General features: G+C 38.9%; 1 protein-coding gene and 1 long non-coding RNA gene across 4 annotated transcripts in view; one reads left to right on the plus strand and one right to left on the minus strand.

Moving 5' to 3' along the window:
• The first annotated feature begins 6923 nt into the window (after nt 1–6923).
• LOC132371944 (uncharacterized) lies at nt 6924–12105 on the plus strand. Its single transcript, XR_009505022.1, has 2 exons — nt 6924–7031; nt 11067–12105. It is a non-coding gene; the product is annotated as an uncharacterized LOC132371944 (long non-coding RNA).
• Nucleotides 9567–22908, minus strand: part of SNX10 (sorting nexin 10) — a 74868-nt gene continuing 61526 nt past the window's right edge. The window contains exons 3-7 of one of the 3 annotated variants that reach the window (XM_059933747.1): nt 22529–22615; nt 18638–18738; nt 17969–18067; nt 11012–11224; nt 9567–10556 (exon numbers count right to left, since the gene is read on the minus strand). In XM_059933747.1, the coding sequence (XP_059789730.1) occupies nt 10475–10556; nt 11012–11224; nt 17969–18067; nt 18638–18738; nt 22529–22615 (582 nt within the window). In that variant the 3' untranslated portion in view covers nt 9567–10474. The remainder of the gene's footprint in view (nt 10557–11011; nt 11225–17968; nt 18068–18637; nt 18739–22528; nt 22616–22908) is intronic. The other 2 variants (XM_059933746.1, XM_059933748.1) reach the window with 2 other exon arrangements.

Raw genomic sequence — 22908 nt, forward strand, 5'->3', positions numbered from 1 at the left:
TACCAATGGCATTTTTCACAGATCTAGAAAAAAATTTCAATTTGTATGGAAACACAAAAGACCCCAAATAGCCAAAGCAATATTGAGAAAGAAAAATGGAGCTGGAGGAATCAGGCTCCCAGACTTCAGACTATACTACAAAGCTACAGTAATCAAGACAGTATGGTACTGGCACAAAAACAGACATACAGATCAATGGAACAGGATAGAAAGCCCAGAGATAAACCCACACACATATGGTCACCTTATTTTTGATAAAGGAAGCAAGAATATACAATGGAGAAAAGACAGTCTCTTCGATAAGTGGTGCTGGGAAAACTGGACAGCTACATGTAAAAGAATGAAATTAGAACACTCCCTAACACCATACACAAAAATAAACTCAAAATGGATTAAAGACCTAAATGTAAGGCCAGACACTATCAAACTCTTAGAGGAAAACACAGGCAGAACACTCTATGACATAAATCACAGCAAGATCCTTTTTGACCCACCTCCTAGAGAAATGGAAATAAAAACAAAAATAAACAAATGGGACCTAATGAAACTTAAAAGCTTTTGCACAGCAAAGGAAAACATAAACAAGACGAAAAGACAACCCTCAGAATGGGAGAAAATATTTGCAAATGAAGCAACTGACAAAGGATTAATCTCTAAAATTTACAAGCAGCTCATGAAGCTCAACATCAAAAAAAACAAACAACCCAACCCAAAAATGGGCAAAAGGCCTAAATAGACATTTCTCCAATGAAGATATACAGATTGCCAACAAACACATGAAAGGATGCTCAACATCACTAATCATTAGAGAAAGGCAAATGAAAACTACAATGAGGTATCACCTCACACCAGTCAGAATGGCCATCATCAAAAAATCTAGAAACAATAAATGCTGGAGAGGGTGTGGAGAAAAGGGAACCCTCTTGCACTGTTGGTGGGAATGTAAATCGATATAGCCACTATGGAGAACAGTATGGAGGTTCCTTAAAAAACTAAAAACAGAACTACCATACGACCCAGCAATCCCACTACTGGGCATATACCCTGAGAAAACCATAATTCAAAAAGAGTCATGTACCACAATGTTCATTACAGCTCTATTTTCAATAGCCAGGACATGGAAACAACCTAAGTGTCCATCAACAGATGAATGGATAAAGAAGATGTGGCACATATATACAATGGAATATTGCTCAGCCATAAAAAGAAACAAAATTGAGTTATTGTAGTGAGGTGGATGGACCTAGAAACTGTCATACAGAGTGAAGTAAGTCATAAAGAGAAAAACAAATACCGTATGCAAAAACAAATAGTTCTGAAGAACCTAGGGGCAGGACAGGTATAAAGACGCAGACGCAGAGAATGGACTTGAGGACATGGGGAGGGGGAAGGGTAAGCTGGGACGAAGTGAGAGAGTGGCATGGACATATATACACTACCTAATGTAAAATAGACAGCTAGTGGGAAGCAGCTGCATGGCACAGGGAGATCAGCTCGGTGCTTTGTGACCACCTAGAGGGGTGGAATAGGGATGATGGGAGGGAGACACAAGAGGTAGGAGATACGGTGATATATGTATAGCTGATTCACTTTGTTATAAAGCAGAAACTAACACATCATTGTAAAGCAATTATACTCCAATAAAGATGTAATAAACAAATAAATAAATAAAATTAATTAAAAAAAAAAGAAGAAGAAGGGTCCTATGTAGGACAGTAATTCATCCCTGACCCTGGAACGTGCTCCTTATTAAACTGTGGCTGGCGCTGGGAGGGCGGGGTGGGTCAGAGATAAAATTCAGTCCTCGCCCTCCGGGGGCTACTGCCTGAAGAGAAGATGGGTGAACAACGATGCAGCACAAGGGGATGGGTGCTGCCAGAAAGGCATGTGCGAATGTGAGGCAGGTCCTGCCCAGAAAACACTGCAAGCGTCCCTGCTCTGTAGAGGGTGTGGTCAGAGTGGGCATCTGCACCAGGAGGCATTTCATCAGAGTCCTGAAAAGGAGAAATTAGCCAAGCAAGAAGGCATAGGAGGGGAAATGAAAAGACCCTTCCAAGTACCGGGAACACGCAGTGATTTCATCAGCACCTCACACCTGCTCTCAGGTTGTATTATTATCTTCATGTGGTAAATGAAGAAACAAACTCCAAAAGGTTGAGGGACCTCCCCCAAGTCACTCATCTTTAGACAGTGAACCTAAGATTTAAACTTAGCACCATACTCCCTGCCTCTTTACAGAACGTAGTCTCAGAAGGGGATTCCTTCTCATTTGGTGATGTCCGCACATCCCTCACACCTTGGCCTCAGGAACACTTAGGATGAACACAAGTGTCCCTTAACCATTCTGGGAAGGAATCCAAAGTATTATAGATTCAAAAGATCATAAAATTTTTATTGTCTTCTTGGATACGGTTTTAAAAAACAGTATTCCCCCCCCCCACCACACACACACACACACACACACACACACTCTCACTCACTCACTGTATATCAACATATGAAAGGCACTGAGAAGTCCTGCAGAAATAAGACCATGAAAACCTCTGCCCTCTCTCTTTCTTCCTTCCTTCCTTCTTCCCTTTCTTTTACTCTTTCTTCTTTCTTTCTTTCTCTTTCTTTTTCTTTCTTTCTTTCTTTCTCTTTCTTTCTCTCTCTCTCTTTCTTTCTTTCTTTCTTTCTTTCAATAACCCTTATTAACACCTTTAAAGACATTCTGTATTGTCTTCTTATTGTACTGATGAGGAAACTGCAGTCTACAGAGGGTGGGAGTTGCCTTTGGGTACACGTTAGTGGCAGAGCCAGAACCCCGTTCACTAGACTTCCTTCCTGTCAACACCCTCTTGGCTAAATCACACTTCAAAGTGTCCATTCCATACCTCCAATATATAAACAGTACATACAGCACATGAGCTGATAACCTTGTAATTGTCAACTTACAAATTACCCTTTTAAAAAAATACAAAGAAATCCCTAGGTGAGAGCTGAGATGGTGTATACAAATTTGAAGTGTGTTTATATACACTATTAATCGCCCTTGTCAAGGTTTATACTAGTTATCCAAGTCTTGCTGATATCAATTGTTTATCTTCACAGACTTCCCACTGAAATAATAATACCAACAACAACTACTAGCTCTTTTTTTGCTCTCAAAGTGAAGGATAATATTAATGTACTGATGCAAATTTCCAGTCTTTATGCACGCACTTAAATGGAACCAAAGCTGAAGAAATCACACCTTAACAAGATAATCACAAAACAAATCTTTGTATCAAGCACTTCACTGCTAGATCATATCCCATTATCACTAAATAAAAAAAAAAAATTCTTTACTTTGGAATTTGGTTGGAATCAAGACAGCAAAAAAAGTGGGAGAGGAGATTGGAAATCCTTTCGTTTTTGCAAAGATTCACACTGTAACAATATTTCTTATATTAAAATTAAAGTTGTTTGGAAAATTTTTTAAGTAATATACAAATTTTAAAACATATTTCAAGAGCAGTCAGTATCCAACTTTGAAGAGTATTTATGAATATTCTAGTATGAATAACATACTAGAAAAGGTCAACTGGGCTTTATGTCTAAAAAGTTAAATATGCAGTGCTTGTATTCTGCATTAGCAGAAGGAGGCAAATGATACCCTGAAAATGTTTTAAACGTGCAACTTTGCTTATCTTCCTGTATTAATGATCCTTATGGCAGTTGTTATTTAACCTTATCATGTTGCACAGTAATTGGGGAAACCTATTGTGAAAGAAAGGAAAAGAAAAAGCATTTAGTTTAATCTTGGAACTTTTTTCCAACCTAGCATTTTTCTGGTTATCAAGGAGGGTGAAAATGAAAGTTAGATTTCTACTGGATTTTCTTAAAATCTCAAAGAAGAAACTAGAGAGTTCCAAATGGGTGATTCATTAAACATCGTATTCTGTGAAAAGGACACAAATTAGATTATCGACGAACTGCTCATTATGTGAATTCTGGGTTTCATGAGGTCCACGAAGGAGCTCTGACTAGGAGACAGTCAGTGGCTCCTGAGAAAGCCAGTTTCTCCTTCAGGGCTCTGAATCGCTCATTTGTGGATATGATATTCAGAAAATGCCATTTGCCCCTCATAAGACTTCTGTGTCCTTCTTCATACGTTTCTGTGTGCACACAGAGGAAATTCAAAGCCTCCATCTTTTAATCCCTTTTAACTTTGACAACTATACTAAACCTGACCCTGAGACCCTTCTACCTTCACATGCTCTCAAAGTGCTTGAGAAACCAGCTAACTTTATGATTGAAATTAATGTTTTCATTCAACTGCAGATGCTTGAGCTCAATACACATACCAGCAGTGTGAGCACCAGCCCCTTCTGCTCCTTCAGCCAGGTAATATGCTTTTTCCTTTTTTTTTTTCTCACTTTTTTTTTTTCCCATTATCCTTTTAATACAGAGCAGGGCTACTGATTACAAAGAGGCAGTTTGACTCCAGCAATAGGTCTTCTTCACTAATCCTCACTGTCATGGAAATTCCAGCTGCTACAAGAATAAGAGGCTCAATCCATATTTGCCAGCTCTAATATGAAATCTGTCAGAACCCAAATTAATGAGATCCAAATTCCTTACATCACGATAACAGGTTAAGACTGGTCAATTAATTACATAAATCCTTCCCGATTCATTGTGCATTTGCAGCCCAGATTGTGTCTTACATTACTCCATGACACAAGGCCTTTTGGCTCCTGTTGTTCTGCAGAAAGGCCCCATTTAAGTGGAGGCTGCCTGCCACAGCAAAATGTTAAATGTCACACGTTAAATTTACACTTTTCTGTAATTGCTTTTGTTAAAAAAAAAAAAAATTTAAACTACAGCACAGGGCTCCCAGTACACCACTATGCAGAGGGCTGGGATTGTACTGAATGGATCCCAGGGCAGGCAAGCTATCTTTTACAGTTTACACAGGTCTGAGAGTTTACAGTCTCCTTTGTACCTGGTGCCCAGTAGGCAGCAGAGCCCAGAATGTGCATGTTTGTGAAAATAAACCAAGTTTCCCTAAGATCTGTGGCAACAAAAGCATATATTCAGAAGATTCTTTTCCTTATGAAAGGATTAAAATAGGATTCTTTAGCCAGTTTCCTTTTTGTTTACCAGTAAAAGTATTAGATATATAAAACACTGTTGATCTACTCACCTTTTCAGGACCATATATTGTACAAATATATGTTATACTTGTGCAGGTCTTTGTGTAGGCTTTGCTATTTGTATTTGTAACTGGCACACACCTACAGAGGGAGAATAATTGAGGATTAAGATCTCAAAGGACTTCAAAACTTATCCTGGCCTTATCCTTCTTAAAACATCAAAATGCACCTGGAATCACAACTAGTTAGATTTAGACCTAGAACTATAGGCGTCCAGTGCCATCTCTCTTCACCACACTACATTTCCTGGTGGGGTGGACTTTTTAAGTACCTAGGTACTCTGTATCCAATGGAACTTGTTCCGGTTGTGTTTCCTGCATCATCCTTTTGAGGGCTGGGTGTTCTGCGAATACACAAGCGAGCAGATGATGCACCGACGGAAAGCTGTGTGAGGCGTGGGTTCTTTCCACTTGGGAGCCCTAACACCACGCCACCACGCCACCACACAGACAGCTAGCCAGACCCCAGGCGGCGCGTTCTGCCGCGGACCGCCGGGCCACCGCGCTGGCCCGGCAGCGCCCCCCTCTGTCCTCCCGCAGCCTTGCATCGGGTCGCCACTGGCCGCGCGCTTTCTTCCAAGGTAAAGGAAGCTCGGCCTCCGGGCTCCGAGCCTGATGGGGTGAGGGACTTGTCCCTCCCTATACGTCCCCCACCCTCCCACACACACACATTAAACCCTGACCCTGGGCCGTTTCTGGACCCGGAGGCACGCGCTTCTTCCTCGGCGAGCCAGTCTCGACACCAAGCGTCGTCGGTCCGCTCCCTTCCCAGACAGATTAACGGATTAACGCGACGGCGCGCCCACCCGCAGGTTTTATTTAGGGTTCTGGGGGAGACTAGAGGAGAAAGGGGTCGACTAATGTGTGCGGTGCGTGCGCAGGTAAAACTTTCGCAACGCGTGGTCTTCGCCCCAACCCCGCCGCGACCCCGGGACGCTCCGGGGCCGCTCTAGGCCTGAACCACACCCGCGCCGGCGGCGCGTCGTCGCCCCTTCTCGGGCCGGGCGGCGGGGCGGAGGCCTTAGTGCCGCGCGAGCATCTGCAGAACAAAGACTCGGGTCCAGCCCTAGACTGAGAACGGCCGCCGCCGTCTCCCCGGCCCGGCCGCCCTGACCCAGCTAAGCCCGAAACCCACCCGAGCAGCGGGGGCCGGCTCCACGCGCGCTGCCAAACCAGCGGGGCCCCGGAGACGACTGAACCCGGAGGCCCCAGGGGGTCCTCGGTATTCAAAGCTCCCTCCTGCACCAAACCCACCACCCCAGGCCCCTCTGCATTATTATTATTTTTTTTTCTCAAGCCGCCAAGCTGTCATTCTAACGCTGGGAAGGGGGCCTCGCGGTGCCCACGTTCGAGGCAGGTGGGCAGGGGAGGGGGCGCTGCAGGTCGGTGCTGTAAATCCTGTCTTTTTGCGGTTGTTGTTCCCACTCACCACCCGCCGCCCCCCTCCACCCGGGTTCCCCCCCTTTCTTTCCGCCGCGCAGTTGCTATGGGTTACCAGGGCGGTTGCCATGGGTTACCGGACCGAGGCCGACTGGCTCGCTACCTGCCACCCAGTCACCGCCGCCGCCGCCGGCGGAGCGGCCAGGGCGGGAGGCAGCGGGAGCGCGCGTGTGCTGGCCGCAGCGCGGGGAGTGTGCGCGAGCCGGCCGGGCGCTGCAGCCAACAGGCGGGCCGGGTGCCGCCGCGGGAGCGCCGCCGCCGGTGGGGTGGGGGGCAGAGCTATAAAGAAGGCCCAGAGGTAAGAAACAAGCAAAAACACAACCGCAAGTTATGCCCGTGCTGTGCCTCTAGCGGCAAAGACAAGCGGTGTGGGGCTTTGGATGCGTCTACACTTCTCGTCGGGGGAGAAAGGGTATTTTCCTCTTTAGCATAAACCATTTGCATAGTGTCTTTAGACCAGAGTTTAAATTCCGCGTAAAATTGTAGCTTAATTTTTTTTTTCTCGTTTCCTATCTTTTGAAAACAAGTCTTTGGAATTTTGGAGAAAGAGAAAAGGGTCACTACCAGAGTTTCCGCAGCTAAAATAAATTAGTGTCCAATGCACTGTTCATAACAATGATCTAGAAAAGTTTCCAGCAAGAGTGAAGAGCAATTGTGCCTGACTTAAAGGAACAATGGTGACTCGTTTGTGAGCTGCATATGGCAAAGAATAGAGCCAAAATCCTTTGTTAATACTTCAAACTTAAAGAAATTGTTGCTTATTTACGTCCTAAACTTTTTGAACTCCATTCTACTAAAATGTATTAATTTCTTGTGACCTTTATGTGCAAAGGAAATTGTATCTATGCTTTGACTGTCAAACTGCAATAACTAATTTCAGACAGCTTTGTGTATTTGAAAATATGTGTATATATATTATATATATAATAAAGGTCTATATTCCAAACAAAAGCAGAAAATTGTATTGAAATAAATTGTTCCTACATTGAAAAGATGCTGCATTGTATTCATAGGATACCAACTAAGTGATTTAAATATTAAGAGGAAAACTATTTAGAAATAGAATTAACTTTTGTTATTTTTATCTTTAAAATTTTAGAGGCCTTTCATGGAAAAGGGTCTTCCTTTATAGCTGAAATACTGAAAACCTTATTTGTACCACAGTAGCTCAATAATGATGACTCCTTAAGGCACCAAAAAACATAAACTGAGTTCAAAACAACATTCAGTTTACTGTTGGGATATAATGGTAATTGTGGCTAGGCTAAATGAATTTGTTTAAATTCTTAATAGCCATAAAAGAAATTTTTTTTTTTACCAGACTATAGTAAGCTTATTGCGTATCACTTGTTTGTATTTAATTACTTAGTAAACTGTGAACTAGGCTTAAAAAGCTCCTGCAAGATATTTAATATCTTAATGGACATAACTACTTAAAGATTAACATTTCTGTTTTTCCCTTAGTAATTTTTAAAACTTGAAATTTTAACTAGAATTTAAATCACTTTCTTCCAAGTGAGACTTTAAAAGAAGCCCTAAGTAACAGGTTATTGACTTTCATTGTTGACACCTTTGGGTTATATATAAAACCAGTTCTCAAACAGAACACATAAACTATCTCTATAGGTGAATAAGTGTGCCCTTTAAGAATTAGCCAGGGAAATACAGTTTTTTGTATGTAAATCATAAAGCAACCAGGATTAGAATTCTTTAAATCTGTTACATTTAAAATAGTTTTAAATAAACATCTATGCTATTTAGTTATTTAAGTAATTGTTTTCTTTTTCTAAAGAAAGCTTTATAAAAATATGGCGGAGAAAAATAAGAGACTTGAACAAAACAAGAAAGCCATTGGGGGCTGAAGTTCATTTAAATATCTCAGCTGCAGGAAATCAGTTTAAAGAAGCCAGTGCTTAGATATCAAAACAACCAAACCAAGGCTAAACGCCTTAAATGTACACAACTACAGTGAATATGAAACCAAATTTTACCAAAATTATTCATTAAAAATTACTAATCATTCAGAAACACACTGAATTTAGATCTAACACAGAAGAAATATATTCTCTTGTATAAAATAAGCGATCCAACAAACTGAAGTTGATTTTTTCATGTTTAATGTGAAAATGAAGATCTCATGAAGTTTACATATCACAGTATTAGGCATTACTTAATATCAATTTTGATAGCTATAGTTACATCATCTAAAAATCACATGACGATTGGTGGCACGTTATATGCTTTTCAAAACTGCAGTAAAACAGAAATAACGTGAATGCAAATACGTATTGCCAAGGACCTAGGGATCACATTCAAATGACTGGATGGCAAACTACATGTTAGCAAGATAAAAAGAAATTGCTTAATCTTTTTTTCCCCCTGTATTAAAATAATGAGTCTTAAATGACAAAGTAACAAGATCCAAGATACCTTAAATCAAAATATTTACGAAAAGTTCAATAATGTTTTAGAGCAAACAAAAAACAAAAAGGCGAAATTAAGGAGATCATGCGTATTCTAAATTTAATTTTTTCTGTTGGTTCTTAGTTACAAGCATTTCAAAGGCTCTTTAAATAATACTTTTAAACTCCTAGTTAAAATAAAATGAGGTGAGGTAATATTTAATTAAAGCAACAAGTTATACCGGTTATGTAAAAATATCTTCCTGTTAATTTCAGAGATATTTTGTACCATTCAACAGGAAGAAACTTGAACAATTATCTCAAGAAAATGCTGCTTTATCTGAAAGTTTGAAGTTCAATGTACTTTATCTAAGACATTTAATCTTTGGGCCACTAAAAAAAGAAAAAAAACATTTAATTAATGCTTTATAAAATAAGCATTTATAGATGCTCAGGGAAATGCCTTAAAAGAAAGGACTTTTTAGAAATGAATAATTAATTCTGAAATTAGCAAGTTCATATCCTTTTCTAAATTATGGGAATATTTATTGGCAAAATTTATTAATTTTTATAAGATCCTACTTTTAACTTAAAAAAGTAACAAGCAACTGTCACTGACACTGAAAGTTATCTAGTGATAAGAAATTGCACATTAAGTCAGAAAATAAATCATGAACCTGTAATTCTAATTACACATAGATAATGAAAACAAATGGTTTGTTTCCAGAAACCATGTGTTAAAGCTGATTTTGGACAATGAAAATGTATTTCTGAATCTATATATTGCAAATATAAGCAAAATGACTAGTGCTATTTCTGGGCTTTTTCTCTAAGATGTAAACATTATTTTAACATGTCTCTCTATTCGTAAGATACATTTTCCATTTACGTGTGAAATAGAATACTGGAAAGGTTAAACACTCTTAAAATATTTCAATCAACCACCCCAAAAGTAAGTGTTTTCCCAGTGCAGGGGAGGTACCCACAGAATTCCAACCGCCTGTCTGAGAGGCATTCTGGTCTGTGCCGAAAGTCTTCGTAGTGGCTAAGACCATACCTGCTGTGTTTATGCTAACACTGCCCCAGTGATACAAGAAGGAATTCTCTATCTGGATTTCAAATGCTACCTATTTACCTATCTTTTAAAATGCAATAAAGCCAACTAGGTTTTTTTAAACATATAAATCATTTCATTTGAGGGCAGGATCTTGTTTTACCAATAGCGTGCGCCTATCAAGGAGAATACTGCATTCACTGGCTTTTAGCTTTTTACAGAAGCTTAGCCAAAATAGGACAACATAAAAATACCACTAATAAACAACACAACATCTTTACGAATTTAAATACTTAATATGACAGTGAGCTTTAGGTAAGAATATATTATTAGCAAGCTTTCTGCTCTATGACTGGACACAGTTTGCTATTCCTAAAATGGTAACATTACAATTATTTTTCAGGATTCCTGCAGAGCTGTGCTCATTTTACATCCGTGTGAACTGCTGTCATCACTACTATGTCCAAACCCAGAGGATGAACTGGAAAAGAAGAGAGGGGGAAAATAATAAAAAGAGGAAATTGGTTTTCACAACACACTCAAAGCCTGAGTAACAGAGGAGAACTTTAATTATCTCCAGTCACAGAGAGAGACAGGAAATTTGGACTTTTAATTAGCCATTTGGAGTGCAGTTGGATATTTTTTTAGCTAGATAATTTAAACGCGAATAATTCAAGTCTGACTAAATGAAAGTCACATAATCAGAATGCAGATAATTGAATTTCTACTGCATTCATTAATTCAGTGTGGAGGTGTGTGTGAAGACTTCTATGATGAACTGTCACAGCTCAATGAAATCTCAGTCAATTAATTTTTTCATTATCTTAGTATTACATCAACAAAAAAGTGGAGTGTGTGTATATATCTATACACACGCATATGTGCACGATGTGTTATATAAATACGTATACATTAAATCAAAATGCAAGGAAATACCTTTCCGAATCATAATCTATATCATTTTCTTTTTTTCCTTCTTCTTCTTCTTCAGGGAAACGTCTGTTCATCAAGGCAAACTTGTGAATTGCTTCTTCTACGGAGTACTTAGTCTGCCCGGAAACACATGCCTCGATGTCTTCTGAATTCAGATGGCTTTGCAGGAAGAGGTGAAGGCTGCTATCTGAAAGCAGAAGTGCATTCTGTAGGACCCTACGTAAAAGAAAAAAGGAGACATGACCAGTGGACGGGGATGGACAATTATAGGGTGGGAAAGAGAAAAAACATTAGAAATGTGCCACTGAAGTAATTTCTCTACTATGGCAAACTTGGCATCAATTGTGACTCTTCCTATTAAAGGGATGAAAGCATATGTTAACTTTTATTCGATTATTTGGAAATTTAGGTGAGTAAAAACATGAAACTAATAGTTAAGAACATCTGTTAAAAGAATAACTTCAAGGACATTTCTTCAGTTTAACCATCTGTTGTGACCATGTGGATTAATTATGGAAATATTTTGCTTAGATAGTCACAGAAATTTATTCTGCTTTTAAAAAATTTACTGCCAACCAGCATGCCAATTCTGTGATCTTTATTGGCTAGGCTGTCATGAAACATCAAAACTTTCAACGACTATTAAAAACTATATTGAAAAGTCAATAGATTTCTCAGCATGTCTTACATTTTCAAACTTTACGAGGATGCTTATATACACGTTCACAAGGGCTCGCTGCGAGGTGGCTTTTTTGAATACTTAAAATTGACTGGAAATTTCTATAAAATCTTCAGCAGCACTGCGTATCTATTTTAAAATGAGTCCCTAAATAAAATTGCTCCCAGCCAATTTTACCATATATGTAATTAAAGTATGATAATTTTGTAATAAGTACATACTAGCCTTCCCACATGCAAGATCAAAGTTTACAAAGAGAGTACAAATTTCAGCAGGTGCATCAGAACTACATGGAGAATGAAAAACTGCCCTGTAGCAAAATCTGCACGTGCTCAAATTCATATTAGCAGTGAATGTGTCTTTTTCTGAAATGCATTATTTATATTTAAATAAAAACTGGTTTTCTCTTTTTAGCAAAGATTTTGATGTATGATAATTTAGTCTCTATTAATAGCTCGATAATGATATAACACAGACACTAAAACCAGATATAGGGGACAAAACTGAAACACTGAAACCCAAGTATAACTCTGTCCAACATGGGATTTTTCATATAGAGGTCTATGAAAAAGAGTATGTATTTCATACCAAACGAAACTTAGTTTATATTCTGCATTTTTTAAACAAGTAATTAGATAAGTAAATCTCTTTTGGCCATTCATATCAATTTACTAAAAATCCAAGGCCACTGGAATACTTCCTTCTCTTCCAAATAAAACAGAATTATTTCTTCAAGAAGGCGAGCGTCTAAAAATGCACAGTATCAAAACCAAAATCTAGCTGTCCTCTTTGCTTCAAATAAGCTTACAAATGTAGTTTGAGAAATATTCTTTACTGACCTACTAAAAGGAAAAGGAAAACCTTTGTGCCTTTTTAAAAGGCAAAGTCTCAAGCAAAGCAGTTAAATATTTACACTCCCTCCATGTCCTCTGCCCTGGGTGGCCTCAGAAGATGACCATATCACATGATAAAGATTAATTTACCAAGTATAAGGAGTAAAGTAGTAAATCCCTTTTACTACTCTTTGAGATTTATTTTCTACCTTTATAAATGTTTACCACTCTTGTTTTAAATGCTTCAAATCAAGAGAAGATTTATATAGCAACGACCCATTAATATTACCTTGCATTTGCTGTGAAGTTTGAACGGAGTGTTTCCTGTGTCCTTTTGTCAGTGGTTTCCTGCCAGCGATGTTACAAGTAACTGTTCATGGGATTATACTTACTGCTTTGTTTCTGTTGGAAATGTATTTTCTTGATAAAATAATGGGTAATCTTTAAAATTGATTTTAGATGGTTCGAGGCATTACACCACAAAAGTAATGAGCACTAATGCCAATGATATTGGACACAAATTCATTTTAGCGTTATTTCATGTCTAAAGCAATTCTACTGAGCCTTGAACTGGTCATACACTGTTATTAACTTGCTAGTAACCTAACACATGGGTACAGCAAACAAAAGTGATCGAGTCCAGGTTGATCGGGACCTCAAGGCTACTGTCCTTTTTCTTGAGCTATAATTCAATTTCCAATTTTACTGTGCATTAGACTCATTTCCCAGTGTTTTCTTTTCTGCTTAATACTGCCATCTGGAGGACACACAGGTGAACAGCCAGAGGGAGCCTGGCACACCCAGCTCACAATTCTAAACTGGGAGAAGGATGTTCAGGGAACATCTGAACACCCACACAGGCCCTGAGTTCAAAAACATCTGCCAGGCACAGTTTAGGTTTTTTGAATTGCTTCTGTCTGATTGGCTAAATGTATGCCACCGTACTCCATGGGTATGAGTTTTAAATAAGCAAAAATACTTTTTTATTGTATTTAGGATTTTTATTTTCAGTCCCGTATTTCATTCCACAATTAAAAATACAAAATTTTTAGAGTGCTTTCCCATCCGGTTCAGTGAGCATAATTAGTTCATTTTAAGTAATATCTGGTTTATTATACATCAGAGAGTGTTGTGACTGCCATCATAATATTAAACCTTATTTTTACCTTAGTCATACTTGTGCCACATTTTCCACCAACAAATCTAACAGCAGAAAATCAACTTCAAACTTAATATAAAGAGTACTTTGTAAAACAGTCAATAAAATGTCATCTTTATAAGCCTCCATAAAAATAAATGTATACAATTTTCAAGCCTTTATAAAAGGAACAAAAAATAGCCTCTAGAATTTTAAAGGAATTTCTGAAAGGATATTTACAACACAAGTCAAAAGTTATTCCTTTCTCCATACCAACTTATAAATTAAACAAAGCAAAACCTGTTCTTCCTTGAATTAAACACAGCTGAAAATCTGGTTTTCCTCAACGTGATTTTATTAGGTGTATTATATATTGGTTCAGCTGAGAATATATATAGCTATGCAAAACCATGTAATCCTAACTAAGGATGCCCTGAGTCTACTGAACCCAATATAATGATATATATACACATCTGTATAGCGTGTGGAAGGTTAGCAGTTTGATGTAGGAAAAAAAAATTAATTCAGCCTGTTTACCTCTTACCATGAGAAAAAAATAAAACCTACAAATCTTCATTGAAGACACTCATGATCTGTGCTGTGGTGCCCTCTATTGAACACAAAGTCTTATAAAAATTGTGTGTGTGTGTGTGTGTGTGTGTGTATAAAACTAGCTGTAGTGTTTCCATGGTATCCTTTTGCAAAAAAAAATTTTTTTTTCAATTCCTTAAATTTTTAAGAAATACAAAACTGTAATACAAAAGTCTACATTGTAAGGTACATGTAGTTATATTAATGGGGTGGATTCAGTAAAGAAGGAAAGCTGGCTCCCATGTGTGATAGCAATCAAATGTAAAAAATTAGTAGGAATGCCATTTTCATAGTTAGAGACTTACCAACAGAGTTTATAATTTAGTCTATAACTTCTTTTTTCATAACTATTAGTAAAAGTGACTTACAATTTAAAAGTAGCCGGGGGGCGGGGGGAGACCCAAAAGGGAGATTATAGCCAAGACTGAGGAAAAATGAATATATTTGAAAAATCTCACAATCATACTGACCAAATTTAGCTAGCATTTAAGAGTTCTAATTATAAACCTGCCAGTTCCTGGGATTAATATAGTGCCTCTACCTTTCTTATAATTTCCTTGTCTATAAAATTGAGATGAAACCTGACTCCTAACATTGTAAGTATTGAGATAAAACATGTAAAAAGCTAAACATAGCCAGTGTTCAATAAAATAGTATGAATTACTCTTATTTGATATCCTGGCAAAGAAACAACTTTCTAATTCCTCTATGAAGACCGGCCTGGATATGTACTTTGCTATTAATTATGTATTACTTCACAAATGACCTTGAAATGGAAAAACTATATATTTGTATTACAGACACACACCTATGCACAGAGACAGCAGCATTTTGGTTTCAAAGGGTTTGAACATATATAGCACTCTTAGTTCATAACTTCAAAACTTACCTAAAAACCAAGTTTTAAAAATACCTGCTAAAAATCTGCAACACAGGCATGTTTCACATTTTAATGCTGTGGTGTTTCCCTCTCAAGTTCCGAAAGTGCTCTACAAACAAGGTACAGGCTACTAACAGTGGCCCTACTTAATGGGTAACCAACAGGGCCTCAGAGGACATCAAGGTGGGGTCAGGACACAGATGGCTGAGTTGCATGTCACATCCAGTTTCCCAAAGTGGACTTAGGCTGGGGTGACAGAGGGGGTGTACCCAGGGCAAAGATATGCGAGGTTGCTATTTCTACACAAACTACACAAAGAACATAAAGACTATGCATCAGAATCTGAGGGGCACAGAAAAGAAGGTGGGGAGGATTGGAAGGGCCACAGTATTCAGGGCATTTAGGTCAGGACTGAATCCAACCGTGTGGTATTAGACTTCCTTCAGGTTCAAACCACGTAGAAGCACCAGCTTTCATTTTTAATGTGAAACTCATCACTTGGAGACTAATGTTCACAGACCATAATGGAACAAATAACATCACAAGAGAACTTGGTGTCTGTTTCATGATTTGACTTCTGGATGGTAATCCAGATCCAATTTTAATGAATCTAGCCATCCCTGGTATGTATATAGTTGCTTCCCACTAGAATGGAAGCTTCAAGAGGTCAAGGATATGTGTCCATCTTGTGCAGTCCTATATCCCCAGTACCCAGCCTGGTCCAAAGCAGTCACTTAATAAATAGGTTTGCAGAGTCCTTTCCAAGCCATCCTCTGAATGACTTAACTACCCATGAGGTCGGTAATACATGTGTTACATTATTGCATTCTTTCTAGCAAACCAAGGCTCACAGGAATGAAGTGACTTTTCCAAGGTCGAAGAGCCAGAAAACAATCAGGAGCCAAGATTCACAGGAGACCTGGAACCCAGTTCCTCAAGCCCCTGACCCACGACACTTTCCATTATGACCTCTGCATCAAATTCAACCAGCAAACTGCCAAACGACACAGCATGCCAAAACAACCTAGAGTAACTAAGCACAACCCCTCTGCAGCCCAATGACTCTCACTCTGGCATGAATCTGGTTGACCAATTGTGCAAGGAAAGGTCATGTTTAAAACAATGAAGTGATTCCTGGTCGAAAAACACATGCCCTGCACTTAACCAGCAACATAGAGACACAGGCTGTCCTTTGATCTCAAATAAGGAGATTTCTCTACCAAAAACACGTAGCTCCCCAACGCTTATGGGGACTGCAGGATTTGACTAGCTCTGTCCAGGCCTCACTGGCGATGGCCAGTCTGCAGCTTCCCTGAGCAGCATCTGGAGCGACAAGCCACTCTGCAAATTTGGCTGCGGGGACCACGTCTTAAGGGAGAGGCCATTAGCCACCTGGGTCCCATACAGACAGTTAAAATTGGAGCTATCCCCAAAGGGAAAGGGCAGAAGAAAGTTGACTGGGTCTTTGTCATGCCTATGATACCCCAAAGAACACCACTGTGAGGTTTTCCGAGAACTTGGCTCGGTTAATCAATTCTTCTGGTCTCTTGCCATTTTTATTCTTCTGCCTTCTTGTTCTCTTCCGGCCCTCCCTCAATTTATAACCTTGGATGTTTCTGTATGTCTCCATGACCCTCTCAAAGGAAAAGCATGATATCAATCTAATAGAAATAAACGTTAATATTCATGTGGATACTTAATACCCAAACCCTTGATGAGTGAGCCATATGGGGAGAGGGCAGTATATTATTTCAGGCTAGCTCAAAGTTACCGTGTAGCAAACTCAAAAGGAGATGGCTTCAGATCCTGAAGCTAGTAGAAAAAGACAGTTCAGGGTCTCCTGTTAGTGGCCCTGCCACTAACTAGTGGTCATAGGACTCATCCTATTTCCTTATCTACAAAATAGGAAGATAAAAAAATTAGCTCAAAGCTATTTCATTTAAGTGCATTAAAATAATGGCTGATACTTGGATACCACACATTATATGTCAGTCTGTTGTGAGTGCTTTACATTTGTTAACTGATTTAATCCTCTCGACAACCTTATGAAGTAGCTACTATTATTACCCCATTTTATAGATGGGCAAACACAGGCACAGAGGAGGTAAAAGACTTGCCCAAGTCCCCAGCTAATAAGTAGCAGAAGCAGGATTTGAACCCAGGCAGTCTGGCCTTAGGGTCTGTGTGCAAACCACTGTGTTGTCCCGTGGGATAGGTAGGTATTCCAGCATTCCAGAGTGGAAAAAAAGGGGAATTATAGCAGTGTGAATTCAAGTCACTTTCACTGCAGTACCAACCATCACCAAGTACCCCAGAGTTAATAACCCACCGAGACTATTCAAACACCAATTAATACTCCCTTATAAACATTCTCTCCAAAGAGTATCATTAAGCTATTCATTTAGAGGAGCTCAGAAGGGTATTAGCAGCCCAACGTAGAGCTGATTTTGGTCTGTCGATCCTAAATGTTGTAAATAAAGAGAATTTCTAAGAAGTGCCTTTTTAATAAGACACATTAGTTTCCTGGCAAATTTTACTTTTGTCAGCTAAACTCCCAAGCAATTTGGCTCTGCTTTATAGCTTAAGGGAGTATATATTTATTATCTGATTCAATTAGTTTATTGTTTTCTTTCTGGAAAGTTTGGTCCTGAATATGCACTGTGTAATGTGAGCCACGAGATGGTGCTCTAATATAGGAAATGAACTACTGAGCGTCCCTCCAGAGCACATTACTAGCATTTTAGAAACGGGAACATTCTCTCCAACTTGATCACAGGACACTCAACTCTTGCAAAGAGTTATATCTCCCGTCTGGCTGCAAAAGTTTCTGCACACTTACTTTCTGAGGAAATCTTCCAAACCCTGACGGCGTTGATCTACATGCTGGCGATTGTTCATGTTGAAAAATAGGTTTTTAGATGGAAGTTCTGGCAGTTGTCTTATGAGAAAGAAAAAAAATGTTTTTAATCATCAAATTAAGGTGGTTTTGTTACAGAAATCCCTCAAAATGAAAGCAAATTGTGCATGCACACAACTATTATATACATATTATATGGTTATATTATACAATAAGGGTGTGAGAAAATCAATTAACTTAAAGAAAAAACATTTTTAAACATTTTTGAGGACTTTCATGGTCAATACTCATACAAGTTGGTATAATTCAAGTGATAAGTTTTGAATTCAGATGCAGTGGCCAAAAAAAATAACTAAAGCTATATATTGCGATCAAGAAGAAAGCCTACAAAATCCTTCATATTTTATATATCTTAATACATGTCAATTTTTTAATTGAAGTATAGTTGATTTACAATACTGTGTTAGTTTCAGGTGTTTTCCATTGTTTTTCAGATTGTTTTCCATTATAGGTTATCACAAGATATTGAATATAGTTCTCTGTGCTATACAGTAAATCACTGTTGTTTATTTTATATATAGTGGCATGTCAAATTTTAAAATATTGAATATAACAATAAGGTCTCCTCAATATACTCTTTAAATCACTTACACCAGTAATGCATTACTTTGGAGTCTCTGCCTCAGCCACACAAATTCTCTGTATCTTCTTCGTACACAGGATGTTTTCATTGTAAAACACATGCTATTGGTCTGTTTAAAGAAAACAAAAAATATAAGCCTCACTTGAGGAAAAAATGCTTTTCTTATATCTGTAACTCCCTATATGCCCCCAATATTCATCTAAAGTAGGATTTTAAAAATCAAAACTACATTTGCATTTATGCCAGACTCAAATCGTGCACATAACCCACCAATATAGCATCCATGAAGACAGCTGGGGTGACATAAATGAGCAGTGTTGTCCTGGAGCAAGGCATGACCCTGCCCTTCCCTGAGTCCTGAAGTAGCTTCCTGCTCACCTATTAGCACTCCCTTCAGAGACAAATCACAAACATTAAACAAATCCTGAAGAATAAATGACCAATAAGAGCTCAGGGTCATCCACTGCATTCAACCCCATCCATCCATCCGTGGAGAAGCCTTTGGGGATTAGAAACACCTTCTCTTGGTCCTTGACATGACATCGCAGAAGCTGTTGTGTCCTTGATATGGCCATCGCCACAGATCACACAAATGACCCAGAATCCTGAAATCACTTTTAAACAAGAGATCAGCATTTCCCTTCTCTACTTAGATGTGCAAGGAAGCATGATCAAGTAAAAAGAGACATGTGGTGCACAGGACGAGCATGTGCATGGAGGACCCAAATTCCAGTCCTGGCTCTGCTATAAGACAAGTCACTTAAACTCCAGTGTCCTGAATGGTAAAATAGGGATGAAATAGTACATCCCAATTTCACAGGGTTGTTGTTATTAGGATTGATAATATGCACATGGCAAATGTTATCTCTTAATAGTATTATTAGTTACTAGACATTGGTTTCCTTCCAGCTACCTTAAGGCAGACTTAGAAAAAGCCACCCTCAGAGTCCCTACCCAAAGCAAAACAGCAATGCTTCTCCTTTGGGTAAACACAAGGCTGGTAAATATGTGTGTTTCTCCTTTCTGTAAAACAAGAGACTGGCTTATTTGTCTGTTGGTTTTGTAAGAAGATCTCTATTCTGCTTATTAATTTCAAAATTCTATTTCATAATCTTTACACTGCCAAATGGGAAATTTTTTTGCCCCCAAGATTTATATCATTTCAAAAACTGTTATCAATCTACCACTTAATAAGCACCCAGACGCTGTTTTCCTTGGGAAGTGTCAGTGATGGCGTGCATTAGTTCCTAACCATTCCCATGAAATGTATGGCACAGTTCCTGGTATTCCTGAACTTCCTAAAATTCAAAGAACCTCAGGATGCAGAGAGGTTAAGAGACTTGCCCCCAAAATACTTACTGGCCTAAATCCCGTCATGGACGATACAGCAGCAAACGCACTGGATGGAGTCTGTGGCACAATAATAACGTTGTGGGACTTCCCTGGTGGCGCAGTGGTTGAGAATCCGCCTGCCAGTGCAGGGGACACGGGTTCGATCCCTGGTCCGGGAAGATCCCACGTGCCGCAGAGCAACTAAGCCTGTGCGCCACAACTACTGAGCCGGCGCTCTAGAGCCCACGAGCCACAACTACTGAGCCCACGTGCCGCAACTACCAAAGCCCGCATGCCTAGAGCCCATGCTCCGCAACAAGGGAAGCCACCACAATGAGAAGCCCGCGCACCGCAACCAAGAGTAGGCCCCGCTCCCCCGCAACCAGAGAAAGCCTGAGCACAGCAACAAAGACCCAACACAGCCATAAATAAATAAGTAAAATAAATTTATTAAAAAAATAATAATAATAATGTTGTGTGTGTGGATTTCAAAGCACACCAGGGCCTCCCTCTAACGTGACCCTTAGGGACTCAGGCAGCAGGCGTTTACTCCAGAATTCGTGCCCTAACAAGGCCTGGGTGAGTATCCTCTCAGTGCTCTCTCCCCAGAGGGGACCAGGCCACTGCAGGGCCTCTTGAACCTCAGGCAGAGATGGAGTTCAGTTCAACTGCCTTTCATTTCTCTGCTCAGAATCACTGTGCATGCAATAAGTGGAGATCCATCTGGTGCCTGCACCAGACAAGGGTCTGTCTATAAGTCCTTCATTTGCAGGACAAGCTCAGGAGAGGATATATGAAGGACTACCCACCTCGGCAGTCCACTAGTTTAAAATTCCAGGTAAATGCTACAACTTCGGAGTTGCCTGGTATCATTTCCCTTGAGGTTAATTTAAGCGCGTTAAACACCAGCTTCTCTACCTGCAAAGCTCTATGGGTACAGCATCTAAGTGAGGGTAACTAGAACTCTCCAGTCTCCCCACCCATTCCTAATCGTACAACAATAGGTAGAAGCCTCTCCAGGATCAGGCTACACTGAGATCACTAATTTATTAAGTTCCTCTAAATCTAGTTGCTTGTTTCTGCTATCTATCAAGTCAAGAACATTTATTCATTGTCAGTTTATTAGCATCTCAGAGAAACACCAGAGCCGCCACCAAATAACATGTGTGGAACCCATTATTTCTGGTTTTAGATGGACATTTCTGAATTCACGTCATGTTATTTATGTAGAAGAGAAGGATCTATACTTTCATTAACTCCCTGAAGATAATTAAATTTCATGCCTACTATAGTGTGTCATAAGGACCCACAAATTTTTTAGAGGAAGTCAAAAGGCAACTAAAGAATTTCATTTCATTTTCAAATGCTTAGTCTTACGTATTTGTGTTATAATTTTCCACACAGAATGCATATCTGGTGTGACCTCATGAGTAAAACCAAGACAAAATCAAAATACATGGCACACCCTGGCAATGGCCTTCAACACAATCATCAAAAAAAGCAATTCTGAGTTTTTACTTTATTTTCTAAGTTGGGGAACTTTGAAAGAAAAAAGGGAAGAAAGGAGAAAAAAGAGAAGTTTTGTGGGTGGTATCTGGGTACCCAATATACCAATGTAGCTATTAACAATGTGAAGATCAAAGGATGGCTAAATTTTATCTCACCTGTTCTATACAGTCACAGATAAAATCTGAGCCCATTTCTATGCTCTCAAGAAAAGTCTGGACTAAATTAGACAAAAGAAGTGACTATCTTCATGATCAAGGGTCAATAAACTATATACACCTGTGGGCCAAATCCAGCCACCACCTGTCTTCACAAATAAATTTTTATTGGAACACAATTACACTCATTCATTTACGTATTGTTTATGGCTACTTTCGCCCTACGACAGCAGAACTGAGTAATTTTGAGAGTCTGTATGGCCCACAAAGCCAAAGATATTTACTACCTGGCCTTTTACAGAAAAAGATTGCTGACCCTTATTCAAGATAATCAGAGGAGGCGACACACCACACAACACTGCTCAAGAGATTATGATACAGTACTATTTCCAAGTAAAGTAAATCATTTCTAGTTATTTACTTATCTTAATTACTCAGAATTGAGACTAAGGCAAAATAATTCCATATATTCATTTCCTACTTTCCTGTTCTACATATAAAACACTGCACATCTCTTTTCCCAGAGAACTCTACATCCTCTCAAAACCTAAGATTTATCAGGCAATATAGTCTCCAGAAATATGCTGTAACAGATCATAAAGAAATACCATTAATGAGCTCTAAAAACTCTTTCTGAATTTTAGATGTATTCACATCTTCATACATGAAGGCAATAAACATTAAAATATTAACAAAGGTACAATAAGGAATTCAAATAAAGAACTTTAGGAACCATCGTACTACTTCATTTAAGAGACAAGCACTAATTGTAATCATTCAAATTCAGTTCTTTGAATTAGAAAAATTTTTATAAATTTCAATTAAGTATATCATAGTATCCCATCAAATGTATGCTACCTAAAAATTACTATGATTTCTATGGACTACTGATGGCATACTTACATGAATACATATCTCATAGTCAATATAAGAATGCCAGAAGTCCTCCTTCTGAATCCTAGGATCTCGAACCCAAACACTTACAAATTCCTGTAAGGGCATCACAAGCAAAGAAATAGGTTTCAGAATCGCAAGTAGGGCTAAGAAGGGCTGAGAGAAACGACTGTACAAGAACAAAACTGAAATGAGCTTTAACCGATGTGGTTGTAATCCTTTAAAAAACAAGAAGTTAATGAATCAGGCACCACAGGAAGTCTAAAAAACGCTGTTGCCACAAATGGAATTTTTACAATAACGCAAAACCGAGCTGCTTGCACTTTTGGATAGCTTTACAGGTTATGTGAAGACAATAAGAACAGATACTCTAAAACTGATTTTTAATT

The sequence above is a fragment of the Balaenoptera ricei genome, chromosome 9 (genome assembly GCF_028023285.1).
Source record: "Balaenoptera ricei isolate mBalRic1 chromosome 9, mBalRic1.hap2, whole genome shotgun sequence".
Lineage (NCBI taxonomy): Eukaryota > Metazoa > Chordata > Mammalia > Artiodactyla > Balaenopteridae > Balaenoptera > Balaenoptera ricei.